At 40.1% G+C, this 22791-nt stretch overlaps 1 protein-coding gene across 2 annotated transcripts in view; it reads right to left on the bottom strand.

Moving 5' to 3' along the window:
• Window positions 1–22791, bottom strand: part of osbpl3b (oxysterol binding protein-like 3b) — a 92909-nt gene that overhangs the window by 44604 nt on the left and 25514 nt on the right. For both annotated transcript variants that reach the window (XM_007900520.2, XM_007900521.2), the window contains exons 2-6: window positions 15231–15477; window positions 9814–9939; window positions 8775–8828; window positions 6535–6648; window positions 6278–6448 (exon numbers count right to left, since the gene is read on the bottom strand). In XM_007900520.2, coding sequence (XP_007898711.1) covers window positions 6278–6448; window positions 6535–6648; window positions 8775–8828; window positions 9814–9939; window positions 15231–15323 — 558 coding nt within the window. In that variant the 5' untranslated portion in view covers window positions 15324–15477. The remainder of the gene's footprint in view (window positions 1–6277; window positions 6449–6534; window positions 6649–8774; window positions 8829–9813; window positions 9940–15230; window positions 15478–22791) is intronic.

Raw genomic sequence — 22791 nt, 5'->3', positions numbered from 1 at the left:
AGGAAGAGCTAATCTCTTCTTCTGAATATTATTGAGATATTATGGCTTTTTATATGTGCTGTGGACAAATTGTTTGCTTCTTTGGCCCAAAAGTAGACGCCACTATACTTGACAGCAAAAATCTATGAAGCAGTTTGGGATGTTTTGGTGTTACAAGCACTAGATCAAACGCAAAGATTATTATCATTACTACTCCTATTTCAGCTTTAACTTCCCCTTTATTAGTACAGGCATTGAGCAGTTATTAGCACCTGGGAAATAATTCATAATTTGAATTGTTGTGATAGGAACATAAGTGGAATGAAAGTAACCTCATGAACATGAACTGAATCTATCATATGATGTAGTTTGTTACCTACAATCCTCTGCCTTGCGACACTCCAGCCTACATATTGACCCATAAGTAAAGTCAGTTCCATTTATCAGTGCATTTCTTCTGATTTATTTTAAGCTATTGAAGGTGGCTCGGGACTTTCGTTAATAGGGTCAAATGACTGCCAAACAAAGCTGGTGCTTAATTGCTACCCAATTCCGTGGACAGATGAGAATCTGACCCAGTTCTTCAGAAGAGAGGAAATCACTGTCTTGAACAGAACTTGCTGATAATCAGCTTGTAATCTATAAAACACTGATGTTTCATTAGACCAACTACCTGAAGCCTCCACTAGTATAAGTATATAGACTTATGCCTATACATTTAGAGTCATTACACTTTATAGAAACCTCAGTGAAGTGCTTTGAAAAGTTTCAACATAAGATGCAGCACCAAATGCAGGATTATTATTATTTGGTATTGCAAGATTTACTTTATCCTTTATAGATAGTCCGTGAGTTTGACAATCATTCAGTAGGGATTGAGGAGGGGCTAAAAGAAGACAGGAGGATACTAGGTTTCGTGATTACTGAATTGTTTTAGATGAAGATTTTGTGCTCAGTCCCACTGGAAGGAAGTCCTCGGAATGTTCAAATTGAGGACGACGTCAGATAACAAATTGCACTGACATCTTGTAATGTAAAATGTCAGGTAATGCTTGAGGCCACACATTTTTCATGAGCGTAAGCAAATATTTGACATGTAATTTTCATTCAACTGCTTTAAATACTTCAATTTTTTTAATATTGGGCATCCAAAAAAAGTTTGAGTCATTGAACTGTAATATTTCAGAAGTAGAAATGATTTTAAAAAAACATAAATTTTTGAGACACACATTTCATATGTGTGTGTATATGTGTATATATCTATAGGCCAAAAAATGATGTTGCGTGTCATGTCTGAACAGTGTTTAAACAGCTGTATTATGTTAGCTTGGCTCAGTGGTTGTATTCTTGCCTCTGAGTCATAGGTTATGGATTAAATCCCTTGAATTCATAAAGCATAAGATGACACTGCAATGCAGTGCTGGGGTTATGTCGGAGGTGCCATCCTTTGGATGAGGCACTAAACCAAGGTCCTGTCTGCCTGTTCAGGTGAATGTTAAAGATCCCATGGCACTATTCAAAATGAGAAGGGAGTTTGTCCCGGTGTCCTGGCCAACAATCCCCCAAAACAAAATTGGTCGCTCGAGGTGATGAGGTGCTTTTCCAAGTGCAAGGATTATTATTATTATGTGTCATATGCAACAGCTATATTATGTGCCAAGTGCAAACGTGTATGGAGGGAATTACAGGTATGCTTAATTATGTAGTTAAGCGCCAGAAGGGACTGGTTGTTAATTATAAATCATTGGTTAACTCGGGCACCTGTTACACGTGTAACATGTCATACATACATCCATACATCTCATAGCACAGGCGTGTTCCACATGATTTATACATGGCACACAATAGACACCTTAATCAAATCAGGAGCACTACACAGCAGTAACACAATAATATTAATAATCCTTGCATTTGACATAGCACCTTACCACGTGTTTGAGATGTCTCAAAGCGCTTACACAGAATATACTGTTAAGTGAATTGACTGTATATTTTTGTGGGCGAAACGCAGCAGCCAATTGCACACAGCATTGTCCCACAAACAGTTATGGATTGAAATGACCAATTTATTATTTTTTTTAAGGAATTATTACTCCCAGAAAAGCGATCCACCAATCGACTGACAACCGGGTTCCTACTTTGTGCCAGGTAAACAGAGGAGTGTGGAGTAAGGAAACTTGTCCAACATTTCGGCCTGCCGGGAATCAAACTCAGATCTGGTTTGCGAGGCGAATGCTCTAACCACTGAGCTACAGGACATAAGGAATCAAGTGCATTATAGACTGTTCAATCTTTGGATCTAAGAGGAGTTGACGTTCCTCCACTGTGGATGGCTACATACAGCAGATTTCAATCACCAAATCATCAGAATTGAACTAAGTCATGACTGAGTTTCATTTCACTGCTTAGGAACAGATAGATATTACAAAGCAATTACTGCCCAGAATTAAATTACACTTCTACAGACCTTTGCTTACAAAATCCAGTCGCTACACTTTACCACGTCCTGTGAAGCTCCTAGACATCATCCCAATGATCTCTAACTGTTCAGCTTGTAATGACATTTAGAATCTCCAAGACGTCCTCCCAACATGAAAGGCGCTATATGAAATGTAAGGATTATTTATTCTGTACAAAGTGCACACAAAGCATAAACTGTTGTCTGAATGAAAGACAAACTTTCTTGTTGTAGTCTAAACTGTTATTCACAAACATGCTTACTTCCAAATTATGCTCTCTGTCCTTCCCCCCCATACCTTCATATCAATGTGATACTAAATGCCATTACAAGCTGGACAGTTAAGAGATCAAAGCCCAGATCTGCATTGGGCAATCCATGCAATATATTTTATGATCCAACTCGGGAAGATTTAAAATCATTGAATGTTAAATTTATATTTTTGTGTTCACTGAAATGAAGAATCTCAAGTGTTTGAGAATTGACTAGTTTTATTCATTTTGGCATTCAGTGTCAATAAGCACCCCTTTATCAGGTAAAACATGGGCTAGATACAGATTAAAAGGCCCTTCACTCTGCCCAAAGGTCACCTTAAGCACTTGTACAGTATGATGGCTTTTAGTCATAAAGACTGCATGGTTATAATTGCCTGTGCACTGTTGATAACATGTGCATTAGAACTGGATTTGAGTGTCCAAGCTTGGAGCTGGAAGAAAAAGGAGACTTTCATGGCATGGATGGATTGAAAGCATTAAGTGAAAGCATAGCATGTTATCCCACTGCAGCATCCAACATCCTTGTAAAAAGTATCCATTACTTGTCAGAATTTTAAATAAGACTTTCTTTAATAGGAACTTAATGGTGCTGACTCTATCTGCATTTTATTTCTTAGACATCAGCCATATTGTAAGTGGTGGCAAGGGCTGCACATGAATGAGTTCATAAACTCCGTATGTTCTGTACTGTGTGCCTGGAAAGGGAATTGATGCAGCTCCCACTTACTACTCAGTTTTGCTATTACCTTCATGGCTATTAAGGGCATGTCACGAATTCTTCAAACAAGGATTGTGGTTCTTTGAAAGGAATTGGGGGCTGTGGGGTGGGGAGGTCACAAAAATGTTACATTTACGAAGTGAAATTGGATAACTCTGGAGATCACTACTACTGTACAATTTCAATATCCTGCAAGGAGTTCCATGCAAGTCATGAGGCAAAGTCAGACAGGGCTGATTATAGCTGTGTAAAACAGCAGAGGCAGGCATCAAATCCAGACCCGACACAATTAACAAAGCTGCTGGAGAAGTTAGCAAGGTTCAGTTCAGTAGGGTGGGGCAACAAGAATATCACAAACAACAACCTTACACACAAATAATTTACTTTTCTCGCAGCACACTCAATTTACTCTCTTGTATTGAACTTTCATATCATACACAAAATCATTTGTAGGTTCAGAAATATTTTGTTTGCCACCTTCACCCCCCCACCCCACTCAAGCACGCTTGATTTTACCTTTTGAAAGTACCACATTATTACTGTACAAGTGGCCTATTCTGCACTTAGGAAGACAGCCTAGACTTGTACATGAGAATGGGGAGGGGTAGAAACACAACAGCAACTAGAATTTTATACAAGATTCCTGGTTTTCAAATACAAAACCACTGCACTCAACTCAGAGGACATAAAATAGACCTGGAGTCCTGTAGCTCAGTGGTTATAGCACTCGCCTTGCAAGCGAGAGACCTGGGTTCAACTCCCGCAGGGCAAACTTGGGCAAGTTTCCTTACTCCACACGCCTGATAATAATCACTCAAGAAAAAAAACAATAATAAATTGGTCACTTCAATCTCCGACCGTTTGTGGGACACTGCTATGCGCAATTCGCTGCTGCGTTTCGTCCACAAATATACAGGTGCCTTCACTAACAGTGTGGTTTGTAACCAGTGTTTCAAATCCTTCATCATTGGATCATAAAAGCATTTGTAGCAAAATGCTCTGTTGCAGTCCAATATAGTTAACCAAACCCTTCTGTAATGAACATTACACAAATTCACCTTACAGTATATTCTGTGAAGCGCTTTGTGAAAAGCGCTATATCAAATGCAAGGATTATTATTATTATATGTAGACCAAACCAGAGAAATATCTTGTGCCCCTTGTGGTGCCCCAGAGGATCAAATTCAAGATCCTCACCCTCACCTACAAGGCCATTCACGGCCTCGCTCCCTCCTACCTCTCCAACCTACCATTCCCCCTACCTACCCGCCAGTACCCTCCGTTCCTCTGGCTCCGGTCTGCTCCACATCCCCCGCCCCAACCGCCCTACTATCGGTGGCCGGGCCTTCAGCCTCTCAGCCCCGAGGCTCTGGAACTCTATACCCCAGTGCCTTCGCCGCCTCCTCCCTTTCCTCCTTCAAGGCCGGTCTCAAGACCTTTCTCTTTGACTGTGCCTTCAGCTCTCCTCTCGACTCTCTACCCCCTCCTCGCTCCCTCCCTTCCCTCCCCTCACCCTGACCATTTCCCCCACTGCTCGGGTCCTGACCCAACTGTACAGCGCCTTGGGACGTCCTCCCGACGTGAAAGGCGCTCAATAAATGGAATCTTGTTGTTGTTGTTGGTGAATAAAACATTCTGTTTAGCCAGCTGTTACTATCTCCATCAGCAGGTTTGGTGTAGGTGATAAAAGAATCACTTGAAACTTCTCTCCCCCCACCTCCATAGTATTAAGAAATAAAAGGATACAATGAGGCAGCTATCTGCTCCTCGTGGATAGAACAAAACAAATAATGACAAATGATGGATAAGGCAGATAGACCTGTTGAACGGCAATAATAGGAGGTAATATAAAATATACTCAATCATCCTAGGTTTACAAAAATGCAGTGTTCATTACAGAAGGTCTTGGTTTAACTGCATTGGAGTGCAACATTTTGCTTCAAATGCTTTTATGATCCAATAATGAAGGATTTGAAAGACTTGTTACACACCACATTTTTTGAAGGCACAGTAGCTTAAATTGCTCCTACAAACCAAGAATTGCTTTACATTCTAACTGAAAAATTATCATCTGTAGGAAGATGTACCCTATTAATACTTTACCTCACTCATCTTTGGTTTAAATATATCCAGGAGAAGCAGCTTAATTTTACTCTGTATTCACTATAGTTTACTGAGCCCAATTTCATATTCTTTTTCAATATTTAAGGCAAGATGGACTGGACATGGACATTTGGAACAGCAGTAACAAGGAAACATATTTTTATAGGTACTAATTAAATTTCTTGCTGCTGTTCCAATCATCCAAATACATCAGTTCATTTCCAGAAAACATGACATTTGAGCCTCATTATTTAGCTAATTTTCTACTCACTTAAGATATAAGTATTGTTATTTGTACCACAATGAATACATATTAACAAATAATATTAATAATAATAAATAATAAGACCTTCATTTGATAGCACCTCTTTCATAGTGGAAGGACATCTCAAAGTGTTCTTGGGGAACTAGGTACAAGTGAAATCCAGCCAAACACTCAACTTTTCTTAATCCTCTAGGATATCTGAGCTAACTCAGTTTATATTCTCTTTTACAGGATCATATTACATGCGATAGCAAGTATCTGTGAAGCCTTTTGAGAAGCTGAAGTTATGGATGATATGTCAAACGTAATCGTTATTATTTTTAGACATGCAAGGGTGTATGAAATATGTACAAATTGATGAATTACACAAAGCCCTGTTCTAATTCTGTAGGTGGTGTAGAGTGCTGTCTCACACACGCGGGCGCATGCGTGCGCACATGCACACACATCACACAGTTACATTTCAGGGAGCTGGTTACCTTTCTGAGAGAAGGGGATTCCAAAGAACTTGGTGAAGAGTCTGTAACAGGCGAGACTGGAAAGAAGTGAGTAGTAACCTCGTGTGGAAACTTGGCAATTTCATTCTGGCGGTAAAGCCTGTGATGACGTAGCTTCATGACCCACTCATTAAATAACTCCAGCGATTTTACCTAGTGAAAGTACATTTAAACGATTTTAGGAAACATGAACTGAAATAAGTGTTTGGTTTAAGTTTAAAAAGATGCAAGTACAGTACCTTCAAATGGTATATGTGTTCTTCAGTATCTAGATCAACGCATTTCGCTTTCTTTTTTATTGACATCACGGACAATCCAACGTCAATGCATCCATGAAGCTTTCCCTTCTGAATCTGTAAAATGTAACCCAATTTATTCTTAAATCGTTTTGGCAAAGTCGACAAGTTATCAATCTCACTGAGAGAAGGACAGACTGAGAGAAAGTCCTCAGTTGATACTTCAAAATTGCAAAGATTGATTTGACTGCATTTATAATCTGTTGTCAAAGTCAAGTAGTTTCATGTGGTTGAAAAACTGGCCTTTGGAGTGGTTTTCCAGTCAATCAGCAGCTATATTTTGTTCTGTTTCTCCCATTTCTAAAGAGCTATCTTCGAAGAGATGAAGCCACTTTGCTGTTTATTGAAAGTGGATAACATTAAGGGAGATAGATACCTAACCCTTAGAAGTTCCATAGATAAGAAAAATATTTCTATAAAAGAAAAAAAGTATAGGAAACATAGATAAGGTAATTATAGAAATAATGCAAAAATTAAGATAGAAAGGAAAACAAATAGGGAGGGGCAAGCAAGGCTTTAAACTGTTTTATATTTATTTATATGTTTAGTATTGATTCTAATTGAATAGAGTTATTTGAGTTTTATTAATAAGCCGCTTTAGTTTCGAGATTTAGATTTTCTGTAATGTCATGGTGTGCAAAAATTGAGAATTATATTTTCATTAGTCCAAGGACATGTTATCTATCAAATAAACTACAAAAGCACTGAAGCACTTAAAAAGTTTTCGTAATAAGTTAGCAACTTTGCTGATTGGCAACAGAAGCATAAAAGCAAATGCATAAAAAAAACTAACGGAGGGAAAACATTATTTATTTGATATTTCCTTCATAAAGCATACAAATTTCTCACCCAGTGCTCTGGATTTTGAACCATTATTCAGAAGGATACATAAAAAGTCAAGTGGCAGGTCATCGAAGGGAGGGAGAATAAATGTTACTGTTGTTGGACATCTCAACTCAAAACGTAGAGCTAGTATTTTGGCTGTGTTCCTATATAATTTATGGCTAGTGTTAGAATATACACTTTTTGTATACTGTTAGAATCATAATAGATGTTGTGAATGGGTTACTTTTAAGTTAAGTGTGGGGGACAACTGGACTGACAGTCATGGGATAGGACACATCTGGTTTTCTCTGTTTTTGAACGAATAACGGACAGGGGCAGGGGGTCACCTCTTATCAGTAAATGACAACGAGCCACAGAGGTAACGGTCCAAGGTACCAGTCGACACAGGATCTCGACTGAGCAGTAAGTCGCTAGATTCTGACAGGGCTGCCAACCGACAGAAGGCAACCCTCAAGAATAGCAACTAATGAGCAAGTTGCTTAAACTAGAGGGCCTTGGTACCATCCCGGGATACTGATAAGGAATAACCAGTCACTTAAAAGGAATGTACTAATGATCCCACACCACAAAATAATGAGCACCAGATACAGCCCTAAACTGATCAATCCTCTATCTTAGACAATTAGATCAGATAACGGGGGTCTTAAGGACAATGTGTATGTGCGCTGAGGCACGTACACCCCATGAGGTGTTCACGTGAACCCAGCATGATTTCGACAGGTGATCTAATGTCCGCACCATGATTGGATGAACATTGGTATAAGAGTTCCATTGACTTTGTGTACGGGGCCGTCCCGGGTCGCGGAGACAAGGATACGGGAGATGGTGCAGTCCCGGGTCGCAGAGACAAGGATACGGGAGATGGAGCCGTCCCGGGTCGCGGAGACAAGGATACGGGAGATGGTGCAGTCCCGGGTCGCAGAGACAAGGATACGGGAGATGGGGCCATCCCAGGCTGCGGAGACAAGGGTACGGGAGATGGAAGACTGAGAGCTAGAAACACTAAGACTGAGGATATCAGATGGAAGATTGAAAGCTGTAAGCAAGAAGACTGAAAGCATGAAGAATCAAGCTTGTGTGCTGTAAAGACACAGTGTTGAACTCTTGAACTCGAGATATCTACGGTGGTATTATTCTGTTATAAGATCTGTTGATTGTACCGGCCTTTGGTCTGACCCATCGGGATATTGGGGAATAACGAACGAATAATAATAAAACAGTCTGATATCTGGTTAAAGAAATTAGCGTTATTTCCTTACAGATTTGGCTGATTTTATTTTCTAACACTAGGATAGTTCTGTAGAAAATCCTGCACAAATACTCTTAATTATACTTACATCAGCTTGAGTCTTGGAGTACTTCAGCATTCCTTTATCTAAGAAGAAATATCTCTGAAAGTACAAAAACTGCACTAAGTTTTTTTAAAAAAAGGGAAAATTGTGTCTTAATACCTTAAGTTAATAGTGCCACAATACATTTTAGTCCTATACATTAGTGATTAATTATTTTGATTCACAGCAAAGAGTTTCCCTTCGGGTTATCAATTTCTCATCCTGAAGTTTATGAATTCATGCTACTAGAAATTCTAGTGGTTAAAAATTATTATTGACCTGGAACTGGTAAACCAGAGAGGTTCAACACTATCCCTGAACTTCTGGGACACTGCGCTTTAACCCAGCCTAAATTGACTTTCTTCTATGGGTTCTACATGAGATGAGACTCAGGAGCTACTATTAATTTTGAGCGTGCATAAGTCCATAACACAGAACTGTCCATAATTCAGGAATTACATTCAGAAAGGCCATGAGAATAACTGGCATAGAAATGGGTTAAACATTTGCACAGTTAGGAAAGTGCTTTTCTCAGGATCGGGTAACAAGTTGCTGGAGGCAGAACAATGAGAGTTTAGTTTTGTTCACCCGCAAAACACAATCACTGCATTTTACAGTATATCCTGTGAAGCACTTTGGGACATCCTCCCGACGTGAAAGGTGCTACACCAAATATAAGAATTATTATTGTTTGGCCTTCCAAATCATTGTTAATTTTCAAAACATCTCACTTACAAAAACAGTCATTAACACTTTACAAAAAACTCTGTGACGTGCTTTGAGATGGTTGATGTGAATAATATTAATAATGCTTGCATTTGATATAGCGTATTATCAAGTCACCAAGATGTATCAAAGTTCTTCAGAGAATACACTGTAAAGTTCTGACTGCGTTTTGTGGGCACTACATAAAATGCAAAGGTGATTATTATTATTACTACATTATTTCCAATTTGCCAGACCACTCTGCTTGAATACTACCTTTCCCCTTGTTAACTGCTTTAAAATTAAACGATTGGTGTTCCCATGCCACAAATGAAGTTACCTTATGCCAGCCTTTCAGAGGCCACTTTCTCTTCTTCAGTAGGTAGCCTTCCTGTGTGTTTGGCTCTTGGATGTTATTCATAGCACCTCGAAGACCCTCCACAATCTCCCAGCTGTCCTGTTCCAACTACAAATCAAAAGAAATTTTTTTTTTATTGATAAATCTTTAATCAGATGTATTATGCAAATCCATATTCCTCATATGAAGTTGCAGTCCACAGATCATAATTTGATCCCGGTTGGATATCCAGCTGTGAGAAACCAAATTAATTTCCTCCACATTCCACCCAACTCCCTCAGTCCATTCTTTAAAAATATCTATTTTAATAGTCGCTCACGATACTGGTAGAAAGAGACTATGACTAATCAGGACAGCAAGCATAAATAAAAATGTAGTTTGAGAAGGGACTACATTATTCGAGATCAGAACAATGGCAACATGTCAAGACCAGACATTAAATATTAACCAAATATTCAAAAAAACTCAGGAAACTAGAAGTTTAAGCCAACTATTACAAATTAAAGTTGAAAGCCCCGAATTTGTTTTTCAATTCACGCTGAAAGCAGATTCAAAATGGTAACCGAATGTTTTGAGTTACAATTTAATAATGATTTGGTTCTTCTCAGTCCACGACTGCTTGTGGGACACTGCTGTGCACAATTTGCTGCTGCATTTCACCGAATAAATATACAGTCAATTCACTTTACAGTATATTCTGCGAAGCGCTTCAAGACGTGATAAAGCGATATATTAAACGCAAGGATTACCATATATTATCACTTTCAGCTGTGCCCAAGTCACTCCTCTTCAGCCCAGACAGTGTGCATTTATTTCCCACAGGGACAATTGACAAGCTCAGACTGGCCAGAAGCAGACAATTGGAAACTGGGTTTCTTTCGTTTCACTCTTGTCCATAGGAAGTGAAAATTAGCAATAATCTTACAAATTGCCTGCTTTCAAAATATTATAATAATGTAATTAATAAGTTACCACGGGTAAAATACTTTATAGAGCACAGAATGGAAAGGATTGAGGAAATAAACAGTCACTGCACTTTATAGCAAAATGCTGTGAAGCATGCTGTGAAGCATTTTGGGATGATGTTATAAGGCTACATCAAATGCAAGGATAACTAAAGACAGTTTCAGAAATAGGCTTTTTAAACAGACCATCAAAGACTCGGAGGGCACCTGCCATCCACTTTGTAAGGGCTCTAACCTGTTCTTTTTGGATGACAAACACCCAAATAACAATTATCCTTTACGGAGTGGAGGGTGCGGAGGTGGATAGCAGGATCTCCTTGGAACCTGAACTGGCTTGTTTAGCAACCAATTCCTGAGTTAGGCAGGTTTGCATTACTCCAGTGTGGCTCAGCAGCAGTACTTGGAAGGGCGGACCATGTCAGGAGACGGGGTCCCTTCCCACTCAGCTCTTGTTAACCCTGGAAGCCAAAGTCCTAATGGGTACAGTGGTCCAAGATGGACGAGCAGTGGGGAAGCTTTCAAAGGCAAGCTATGCGGTTTTAGTTTGTTAAATTCCAGGAGTGTCCCAAAGTACACTCTGAAATCTGCAAAGCTTGGCTCTTGCCAGCCTGTGCACAATACTTTCTGGAATTAGGTAAGCAGGCTCTTAAGGATGACTTTCCGCTCATGCCAGACACTCAGCTGCCCCCCACCCCCCAAATGCATAAAAAGTAAACACTGAATGCTGGAGATTTACAATTGGTTAATTTGGATCAAAAGCTAAGGTTGTGGGATGTGACCCTTCCTCATTACAGCACTGTAGATGTTACCCAGCCAGTGAGGTAAAAATTCCTTAACAAGCAACTGCTGAAGCCCTCTGATATCCGAGGGCATGCACACAAGTTCTGAAGCTTGTGTACTCTCAGGATAAGAATGGTTTGAACTCCTGCTTATTGACAATTACTTTCAACACTGCCCTTCAGGACTTGATATTTAGCTCTCTCTGCTTGAGATTCACAGGGAGTCAGCAATCTCCACATGAGGAACTGGATTGTTCCTCCCTCAAACACTCTTTGACGTGTGCACACTTTCAGTGCTGGACTGTGATCACTGAAGGCTTTCTTTCTTCTTGCCAACATTACTTTTCTCCAGCGTTCTTTTCTCACTCTTCTCCCTCCTCCTCCCCTGCTTACCCTTCCAGAAAACTAGTCAGAGCTGGACTTGAATAAATATCAATATACTGATCTCAAACAGAGAACTTCCTTTGTCCTATCCTTCAAGCAGCAGCTCCTTCCTGTGCCGCATTTTAGGGCAAACAATTCAGTCTATGTGCCAAAGTGATTTTGAGGAAAAGTTTAAACCCAGGTACTTACTTGTTGCCCAGGTGTCGATTTCATTACCCAGTCACCTGCAATATAATATTGCAACGGTCTGGCAAATACTCCATGTGTAATGAGATTGTCTAAATGCTGCAGTTAAAAGGCAGCAAAAAACAACAAATTCTATTTGTATAGCGCCTTTCATGTCAGGTGGAATCTCCTGAGGCGGTGGACAGTCAAGAATTTTCACCCGAGCTAGGGATTGGGATCAGGGGGATGGATTGCATGGAGGGTAGGGTTAGGAGGATGACCGAAGGTGCTAATAGCATCATTCTACATGGATGGACACTCCACCTCACAAAGCCAGTGCAGAACCTGGGTGTCTTATTTAACTCCTGACTGTCCTTTAAACCCCGTATTAGTGCTCTGACCCGCTCATCTTTCCCCCACCTCCATAATATTACCCGACTCTGCTGCTACCTCTCCCCTTGTGCCACTGAGACACTAATCCATATATTTATCACATCCAGGCTTGATTATGTCAACTCTCGGGTTGCTGGACTACCTGATCCCCTTCTTCACAAGCTACAAACTATCAGCCCTATTCTACCCTGGCTCCATTAGCACCCATCCTCAATGAATCTTACCTGCCACACCGTACCTCTGTGACCTCCTTAAACTATAACTACCTAGCTGTTCCCTTCGTTCAGCAGGCACTAACCTGCCTTATGCCCACTACCATACTTTCAGCCCATCTGCCCACTCAGTCTCTGTAACTCCATTCCTTCCTCCCTCCCTCCAACTCGCTCCCTCCCTCAAGGTCCATCTTAAGATCTTTCTCTTCAACCACGCCTTTGGTTACCTTTCCCCTCCTCCATAATATTACTTGTCCCCGCCCCCCCCACTCAGCTCCCATCCTTAGCTTAGGTGCCAAGCCAAAACTGTCAAGCATTTTGGGACGTCCTCCCCTGTGAAAGGCATTATATAAATATAAATTTGTATTGTATTGTAGTATACAGCATAGACTAGTTGGGCTGAGGGGCCTGTTTCAGTGCTGTAATGTTCCATGCAATATTAAAAGGGTGATAATACAAGTGGCATTGGCATAGGCCAAATGGCTTAATTCTGACCTGAAAATTTCAATTTCCATTTATGTCTTTGTAACTTTAAAAAAGAATGATCCGGAATAGGTCACAAAATATGGCAACGAAAAACGTATTTCATTATTTTATAAAAGAACATTGAACCTAATAATAGTTTTTTAAAAAACGTTTGGCTTCCATATCACTGATATTGTTGAACTTATTTAATCTATTTTTATTTTGCACAGAAATGCAACAAAATGCCACACAAGATGTGAAGCTTCATATTGAAATGATTTTTTCTTAATAACTGTATATGTGTCAACCAGGACTCATTCACAGGCTCACATTGTCTATTTCTTTTGCCCTGAAGACATCAATGCAATGAAATCTACACTCAATCTCTAAGGAACATGCTGCAGCAGACATTTAGCACCATAACCCCTGAAGATCACAGAATGCAAAGCATCAAGTAAAATATATAAATCAAAATTCAGATGTGGGCAGGATTTGACCCACATTCCAATTTACTTATGTGGCATTTCTATTTATTCTCATATAATTTCTACATTTCTTCTGACTCACTGGGGCGTGTTCTGCTCCACGTATAGCAAATTGCTTGCTGTCACCCAAGAACTATTCTGATCTGTTCAGAAGCTCTTCAACTTCATTCCTTTGCAAATGCACATAATTTTATCATGCAATTTCATCTTTTAAATAACACAAATTTACATTTATAGAAGGCTTTTCACGTTGAAAGGGTGTCCCAAGGCACAAAAATGTCTTGGCAACCGAGCTGGGGAAAGGGAGGTGGGGAGGGGGAAGATAACCAAATGTCCAACTCAAAGAGGCGTTGAAACTGAGCAAGTTGGGAGGGACTCCGAGGTGGAGTTCCAGAGAATGGGCCAGATAGGATGAAAGCCAACCTGCCGATGGTGGGGCAAGCAGGGCAAGGGACATGAAACAGGCCGATGCTTGTTGAGCAAAGGAAGCAGCCAGGTCAGCAGAGTTTGAGGAAGCCAAGCTCCAAGTTAGGTTTTTTAGATTTAGGGTTAATGGCAAAAACAGCACTTCAGCACACAAATAAGTGCCTCGGGCTATAAAGTGCATTTCTTGCAGGGAGATGTTGACTTGCAAAACGTGACTCCTACATGAGAACTCATCAAAGTCAAGATCTCATGGGTCTGCATGATGTACATGGAATCCCCTGCAGGAGATGCATTTTCTGGTGTGAGGAGTGACTTACATTGTGTTTTTCCTAGTTTTGTATGACCTCTATACTGAAAGACATTGCTCAAACCAATGAATAACAAAAATTCATATTATTTCTCTTATTTTCTCTATCCGCTGTATCCCATTCGTTTTGCACCTCTTCTTTGGCTTCCACCAGCCATACACCTGGAGACATTAGAGCAAACTTTTGCAAAGGAAGATTTTTACTTTGTAGAATTGGTTGAAAAAAGCTAAAGGGACTTGACCAAACTTTCGCTCACTTGTGTGGGGATGGGGTGGGGGGGGGGGGGAGAGAGGAGAAAGAGATAAAGGAGAAGGAAAAGGAGTTGCTCTTGTGGTTTACTTGATAACTTTCCAAACATACTCCAAATATCAGGAACTGACCATACAAGTACCAACCCATATCCTACCACTGTACAGTAGATTATCTTGGTCAATAGGAATAATAATAATCCTTGCATTTGATATAGCGCTTTATCACGCCTTTGAGACTTCTCAAAGCGCTTCACAGAATATACTGTAAAGTGAATTGACTGTATAATTTGTGGGCAAAATGGGGGCAAGATAAGGATGGTTTTGTATTTGAGTAATCAGCATACAATCAGAGATAAAAGCTAGCATTATTTGATGCTTGTACAGTATTAGTTTAAATGTTGCCAGAGCTGTGAGAGAAATACTAATTATTCTAACTCACAACTGCTAAATGATGTGGTGACATTCATCAGTGTGATAGTTTTGGACTGAACATATTGTTTGTGAGTGAATGTGTAATATTGGCCAACAGAAGACATCTTCGTACATTGCAAGACAAGGTGTCATACCTGCCGAATATCTGGTTTAAAAGAGCTGCTGGAACTCAGGGTAGGAGTCAATAATTTCTGGGACATTGTCAGGCTTTGCTCGTCACTGTTCATGATGACCTCAGGTATTCTGGTGTTTTGGGGGCCACTTCAGTTAACTTCATGGAGCGGAATGCCTCAGGTTACTTTGGTTGCCTGCATTGCAAAGCATCGCCTCGGGTTAAGTGAAGATGAATCCAGTTTCTGTGACTCTTCTCTTCATTTCATCCTAGGATCAGAAACAGATTGATTAAATAAATTAAAATGTTGGACAGGAATACCCAGCCAAATACATAAAAGGTGTGAAACTAAATAAGAGTGCGACAGGAAAAAAAAGCTTAAAAAAAACCCTCAACCCAGGCCTTCCAAACGTTGGCCCCTTTTTGTTTCAAGTTTACACAAAGCAACATACATAATACAGCATTTTCCACTAAATATTGCAAAGCTCCAAGAAGAAGTCTTCAACACAGGGATTCAGTAAATTACACCCAAATCCATACGGTGCCAAATTCCTTCTTTCTGCTTACTGTTTTTTTTAAACATAAAAAAATGTAGTCCCCTGGCACCTCCTCATAAAGTGCTCATGTAGCATATTCTTCCACGTTATGAATCTTACTAGATTCCGGGCTGTTGTAAGAAAGGTTTGACATACATACATGAGCTTCCAACATTATGAACCTAGTTTTACAATCCACATCATAACTTTGGATTTCCCCCATGAGGCAGATAAGGTTAGGTTTAATGGGCAACATGAAATTGTTTCACTTCCTTCCAATAATCATAAAAGACTCTAATAGGAATCACTCTATCCACATCAGTGCAGGTTGCATAAAAAGCCCAGCTTCAAATCTATGAAGAGGTTATTTTCAGTTAAGACACGAAGCTGTAAAAGTTTCTGGGAAGCTAATTAGCCAACTAACTAGCTTGAGTAATTTGATCTTCTAGTGCCTGGGAACTGATCAGATGAGAGTAAATCTCAAGAAGATGTAGAGCAGGCATCTGTAAATTTTAAGTCATCACGATTTAAAAGAATCTCATCAGAAAGTTGCTAAACTGAAAAAAATAAACGAATGTATGTTTTATAAATAAGGGCACTAAAGGACAAAGGGGCCAATGCTAAACCTGTAACAACAACAACTTGGATTTATATAGCGCCCTCCACGGCGGACGGCGTCTCAAGGCGCTTCACAGTAACGGATTCCGGGTTGAATCAGGGGGAGGAAAGTGACCAAAGGCGCGGTCGAAATAAAAGGTCTTCAGGCGAGACCTGAAAACAGGAAGAGAGAGGGTGAGGCGAAGGGAGTCAGGAAGGGGGTTCCAGAGCCTCGGGGCATAGTGGCTGAAGGCACGGCTGCCGAGGGTGGAGTGGAGGACTCAGGGGACGAGAAGTAGGGCAGATCCGGTGGAACGAAGGTAACAGGCACTGCTTTGAGGAGAAAGGAGGTCAGAGAGGTAGGGGGGTGCAGAGGAGTGGTATAAATCATTAGGCCGCTATTCAAATATTGCACCATTTTTGAACACTTCACTATAGGAAGGATATCAACAACAACAACAACAACAACAAGATTCCATTTATAAAGCGCCTTTCACGTCAGGAGGACGTCCCAAGGCGCTGCACAGTTGGGTCATGACCCGAGCAGGGGGGAAATGGTCAGGGTGAGAGGAGGGAAGGGAGGGAGAGAGGAGGGGGGAAATGGTCAGGGTGAGGGGAGGGAAGGGAGGGAGCGAGGAGGGGGGAAATGGTCAGGGTGAGGGGAGGGAAGGGAGGGAGCAAGGAGGGGGAAATGGTCAGGGTGAGGGGAGGGAAGGGAGGGAGCGAGGAGGGGGAAGAGAGTCGAGAGGGGAGCTGAAGGCTCGGTCAAAGAGAAAGGTTTTGAGACCGGCCTTGAAGGAGGAAAGGGAGGAGGCGGCGAAGGCACTGGGGGATGGAGTTCCAGAGCCTGGGGGCTGAGAGGCTGAAGGCCCGGCCACCGATGGTAGGGCGGTTGGGGCGGGGGACGTGGAGCAGACCGGAGCCAGAGGAACGGAGGGTACGGGCAGGTAGGTAGGGGGATAGTAGGTTAGAGAGGTAGGAGGGAGCGAGGCCGTGAATGGCCTTGTAGGTGAGGATGAGGATCAAGGCTACAGAGAGGATGCAGAGGAGATTTGCTAGGACAATACAATGGATAAGAGGTTTTACTTAAGAAAGATTGGAGACTGTTTTTCCCTAAAACAGAGAAGGTTGATAGAGGTTTTTAAAATGATGATGGGTTTTGAAAATAAACAAGAGAGAAATTATGCCCACTGATGGGTGAGTCAATAACTAACTAAAGGGCATGGATTTAGGAATTTAAGGCAATTACCAAAGGAATGCAGAGGTAGGGAAGTTTCTTCTATACACAGGTTTGTTAAGACATGAAATGCCCCACCTGGAGACACAGTTGAGGCAGGTCTATGTCCTACCCGCCCAGGTTTTCAGCTTCAGCTTTTGTCCACAAACATGTGCAGTCAATTCACTTTGCAGCATTTTCTGTGAAGAGCTGTGCAACGTCCGAAGACGTGATGAGGTGCTATATCAAATCCAAGGATTATTATTATTATCATCTGCCCCCTCTCTTTGGAACTCTATCCCGGAGTCCCTCAGACTTGCTACCTCTCTCATTTTGTTCAAGGTCCATCTCAATCCCTACCTCTTTTGACCTTCTTGCAGTATCTTTCCTCTCTCCAACCCCTTGGCCCCCATCCCCAGCTCAGGTGCCAAGCCATTATAGTTAAGTACCTTGGGATGTCCTCCTGATGTGAAAAGCACTATATAAATGTGAATTTGTATTGATCCAACAGGTTGGGTTCTGAGTACCCCTATCCAGATTAAGCAGCAGGGACTAAAATATTTTACATTTTAAGCCTCATTAGCTTTAGTTTGTGTTGCAAATCATGTGCCTCAAGCTAAAACAGACCGTAATGCAGCAGACTCATTCACAAATTTCTCCAGCAGGCCAAGATCCATGATTTGCCTGCAAATTTACAAGACAAGACAATTTGCTCTGAATATTAAAATGCCTACAAAATGGGGAGAGTGGGTTGTTGTAATTAACATCCCTCCAGAGTGTGCATTTCATTCCTGACAGAAAATTTCCACATGTAGGTGGCATACACCTGCAGAATTCTCAATCTGGTTTTAATACTCTTGATAAAAATACTTACATTTGATATCGCCTTTCATGTCAGGAGGATATTTCAAAGCACTTCACAGGACATACTGCAAAGTGGAGTGATAGTGTATGTTGTAGGCGTCTATTAAATACAGTCACTACACTCTACGTATATCCTGTGAGGTGCTTTGGGATGTTCTCGTGACATGTAAGGCACAATATCAAATTTAATATTTACTTATTTTGATCACTGCACCCTGCAGAGCATTCAACCTCCTGATAATGACAGAAATAATAAAGACATTTGTGGTCATACATCAAGATAGATCGAGAAATTTCAGAATTTACTCGAGAGTAATAGAACTAAAGGGTCTGTCTGACAATTTCCTTAAAGGCCTCCGATATTGCTTTTGAAATGTGGATCCCGTTCTTAGATTTCTTTGCTTATAACAAAGTTTCATTTGATATAGACATGCAGTTTAATTCATGATTTCTCTCCTTCCTTCCAAAACGGAAATAAAATGATGTTTATGGATCTGGTTTCCAATTAATTTCTTTTGTGGTTTCCATACAGCAGGGCGATCTAATAATAATCAGGTTATAGTTTAACCTTATGTTGTCCATTTACACAACCATAAAGATACACATTATTAGGTTAGTCGCAGCAAAGGATTTGTACAGCAACATTAACTCCACAACCCAGCTTTTCCAAACAATTCAGCAGCACACAATCTTTTGGCTATAGATTGCTAATGTACCGTCAGGTCTTACTCTTTCTTATTTTGTTAGTGTCCAAAGAAGTATTGTACAGTGGCTGTCTCCAGCAGATTTATACAGTTGCTGTAAAATCATTGCAATTTTATAATTGAGGCTCATTAATGCAGTTAAATGAAACATGATGGCAAATCAGTCAACATGACTAACTGAATTATGTCCTGAAATCTGCACGATTCTATAGAGTCATGCATTTCTATCTCAAGAGCTGACACACAATGCAGATGAATACAGAATCAGGTAATTGAATTCAGATTTGGTAACAAAATCTTCATCTCTCACAAATCAAGAAGCTCAAGAGCGAAGATCAAGAACACATACATAAACAGCAAATTCTTGATCTCAATCTCTGCTTTGAAAATTAATTTCAATTGTCTGTTGGAAGTTGTATCACCCACCCTCACATTGTGCAAATTGTGCATGCTTCTCCCTTTTGAACAACGTAGCCACATTTCTATTTGTTTTCTTGATGATTTCATTATCCTCAGATAAGTTCAAGAGCGCAACATTCAACATCTTTTATTTGTAGGATAAACCGTGAGCTAGGAGTTCTTATAAAGGCAAGACCTTCAGAGCTGTTCTTCAATTGAAATTCAGTTGTTCCTGTCATGTTTTGTACAATACAAAGTGGATCATCTTGTGATATTCTTACTCGAGTGTAACATTTTTATTTTATCTGCTATGAAATTACCTTCTCTTTGGTAGTTTGTTCCATTCATTAGCAGGATATTGCATTTAATTCAATGTGGAACAGTAACTTTTCATTTTTTAACTGAAATTGGAGATTATATAAAAATTTATAAAGTTGAATCCTTCTTCAAATGTTTACATGTGAGTATTTAGCCAATTTCAATTAAATGAGCACCATCCTTATGAAAGTCTATGGTGAACATACATTTCACCATGTAACATGCAATTTGTTTGAAAGTGCATTTTAAAAAAGCAAATCAAATAATTTCCCTTTAATTTTAAAAAGAGCGCTATTTTGTCAATCAATTTGCGTGTCTCATTGTGGCTTTCTCCCTCCCCACAGCAGAAAAAGATAGTGCTCCTTGAAAATGAAAATCACAGCAGTTTGGCATCCACATTATCCAACAAAAAAGGTACGCGGCAAAACTCAAACATTATCATCGTGTTCCAACCTGCTTCATGAACTGCCTTCATAAGCTTCTAGCTCAAAAGGTCTATTCGAATGAAAGATATCTTCAGATCTCCAGTGAACGTAAATAGGAAAATGAGAACTTTTAATACATATTTGAGTCCTGTAATGCATACTTCAGTATAATTTCATGATGCTCTTCCAAACTCATTCGAGAGATCTTTACCAGCCACTTAACACCAGCACTTGTTATGTATCGTAATTTTAAATCCACCTTTTTTAAAAAAAATACACTATTAAAAAGTTCTTATTGTTGCTGATCTAGCTCCACAGTGACATGGTTGGCAGCAGAATGTCAACAACAACAACTTGCATTTATATTGTGCAGTCCTGTAGCATATTGGTTGGAGCACCTGCCTCGCAAGTGGGAGGACCTGGGTTCCTGGGTAGGAGAAAACCATAGGCAAATTTCCTTACTCCACACGCTTCTGTTTACAGAGCAGTAAGTTTGTAGATTGACCGATTGCTTTTCAAACGTGCATGGGATCTTTAATGTCTGAACAGGCAGACGAGACCTCAGTTGGGTCCGTTTAATACAATAGTACAATATTGTGTTACCTCTGGTCTAATCCCTGGAGCAAACATAATACCAAGAATTCAATGAATTGAAACTCTACACTTCCCCACCAGAAAGTCGAACCCTTTAGGCAAGTAACAGTAAATAAAGGCACCCACTAAACACCCAGGTTATTCCTTAGAATTCACAAAAGACAACTGTACATAATAGTAAACCTTACATTTGATGGATGTACCTATAATATTGATAACATCTCAAAGCTCTTCAAAATTTCTGTAAAGTACAGGAACTATACATTTGCAGGTAGATATAGCAGCCAATATGTGAACAGCAATTTTCCACAAACAGCTATGAAGTGAATGACCAATTTTACCTGGAGGGTTGTTGGCAGGAACAGTCTCTTTGAATAGTAACTAGTTATTGGAAACCATGACAATATCAATGCTGAATACACATCTTAAGTTTTAAGTCACTGCATATATAGTTACTAAAACATTTCAGCAGAAAACTACAGGACTTAAGAAATATTAATTCTTGCAGGTCATACATATAGCATTATAATGCAGTAGGAACACCCTTCAGATATCTTTAATGTAATCATTATGTTTCAGCTATTCCAGACTCTACAGGACATGCAATCCAATAATGCAGTGATTTTTCCAGGTACTATATTAAATATTAATTAATAAAGCAGGTGCTGCAGTGGATTAGTATGTATTCTTCATCTCAACAGTCCTGAAATTCACTTCCAGAGTGTTCAACGTTGCTGGCTTCAAAGGGCCAAAGTGATGCGACACAAGCCAGTTCCTATCAATAATCTTCACATTTGAAACAGTTCTTTTCACGCCAATAGGATGGTTCAAAGCACTTCAAAGGATATACTGTTAAGTGTAGTGACTGTGTATTGTGTAGGGGAATTACAAATACATTCCACACAGCAGAAAGGAGTCAGTCCTGGGCCAGTACAAATAGGAGGTGGTGAAATGTCTGTCCTACATTAACCCATTAAGCACCTGCTTGTAATGTTAACTTAATACCCTTGGTGAATTGGAAATATTGTCCACACGGAAACTCGTGTGATTACATCCGTTTCCCAAAGGTGTAATCTAATCGTGACAAATGGATGGCAAGTAAATTAGATGTACAGTGACTAAGCAGAAATATAAAATTGCCATGAAATCAAGAGTGTAAAAGCAATGCTTCGTTTTGGGATCCACTTAATATCTTGCAATTTACTTACAATTTCTCAAACAAACATTTTAGTACGAAAAACAAAGTCAATTACTTGCAGGTTATCTAACACTTTGAACATTGTGGATCATGAGAGATAGCACATTGCCCACTGTCCCCATAATACTCTATACAGCATATTTTAATCGACTGAGGCTATTTTTAACATGGATTACCAGAATCCATTTCGCCTGTTTAAGGGACATTTAAGTAGGAGCTTTTATAAACTCATCGAAGGTGGAGAGTTGCAACAGCTCTAAATATATTCTGCACGTTCACACCATGCATTGAATTTCCTCCCCGCAACAAAAAAAAGCGCACACAAAGCTCTCTGTGGGTTGTAAAACACCTTTCTCTATTTTTCATGCAATGTCAGTTTACACAAGTAGCATGACTAAAAGCAAATTTTACAGTCAGAAACATTTCCAAATGAGTCTGGAAACATTCTCAAGCTGACAAGAATCTCTTCTCCAAAGTAAAAAGCACTAAACCAAATCTAAGCATTATTACCCTTATGTGTCACCTGAGCAGAGAATTATAACAGGTTGAGTGAAACGGATATAAACTCAACTAAGTTTTTGTAGAAGTAGAGCCCAGCATCCAGTTTGCCTTATTTATTGCCTTTCATCTTCCACCTATGCCAGCTGCCATCATTTGCATTTTACATTCATGTTCCATCAACCAGCAACAAGGCAACAGTCCACATGTAATTTTGAAGTGCTCTGGGACACT

This window comes from Callorhinchus milii, unplaced genomic scaffold (assembly GCF_018977255.1).
Source record: "Callorhinchus milii isolate IMCB2004 unplaced genomic scaffold, IMCB_Cmil_1.0 Scaffold2, whole genome shotgun sequence".
In the NCBI taxonomy this organism is placed as follows: Eukaryota; Metazoa; Chordata; class Chondrichthyes; order Chimaeriformes; family Callorhinchidae; genus Callorhinchus; species Callorhinchus milii.
This window is presented reverse-complemented; position numbering and strand designations above follow the sequence as displayed.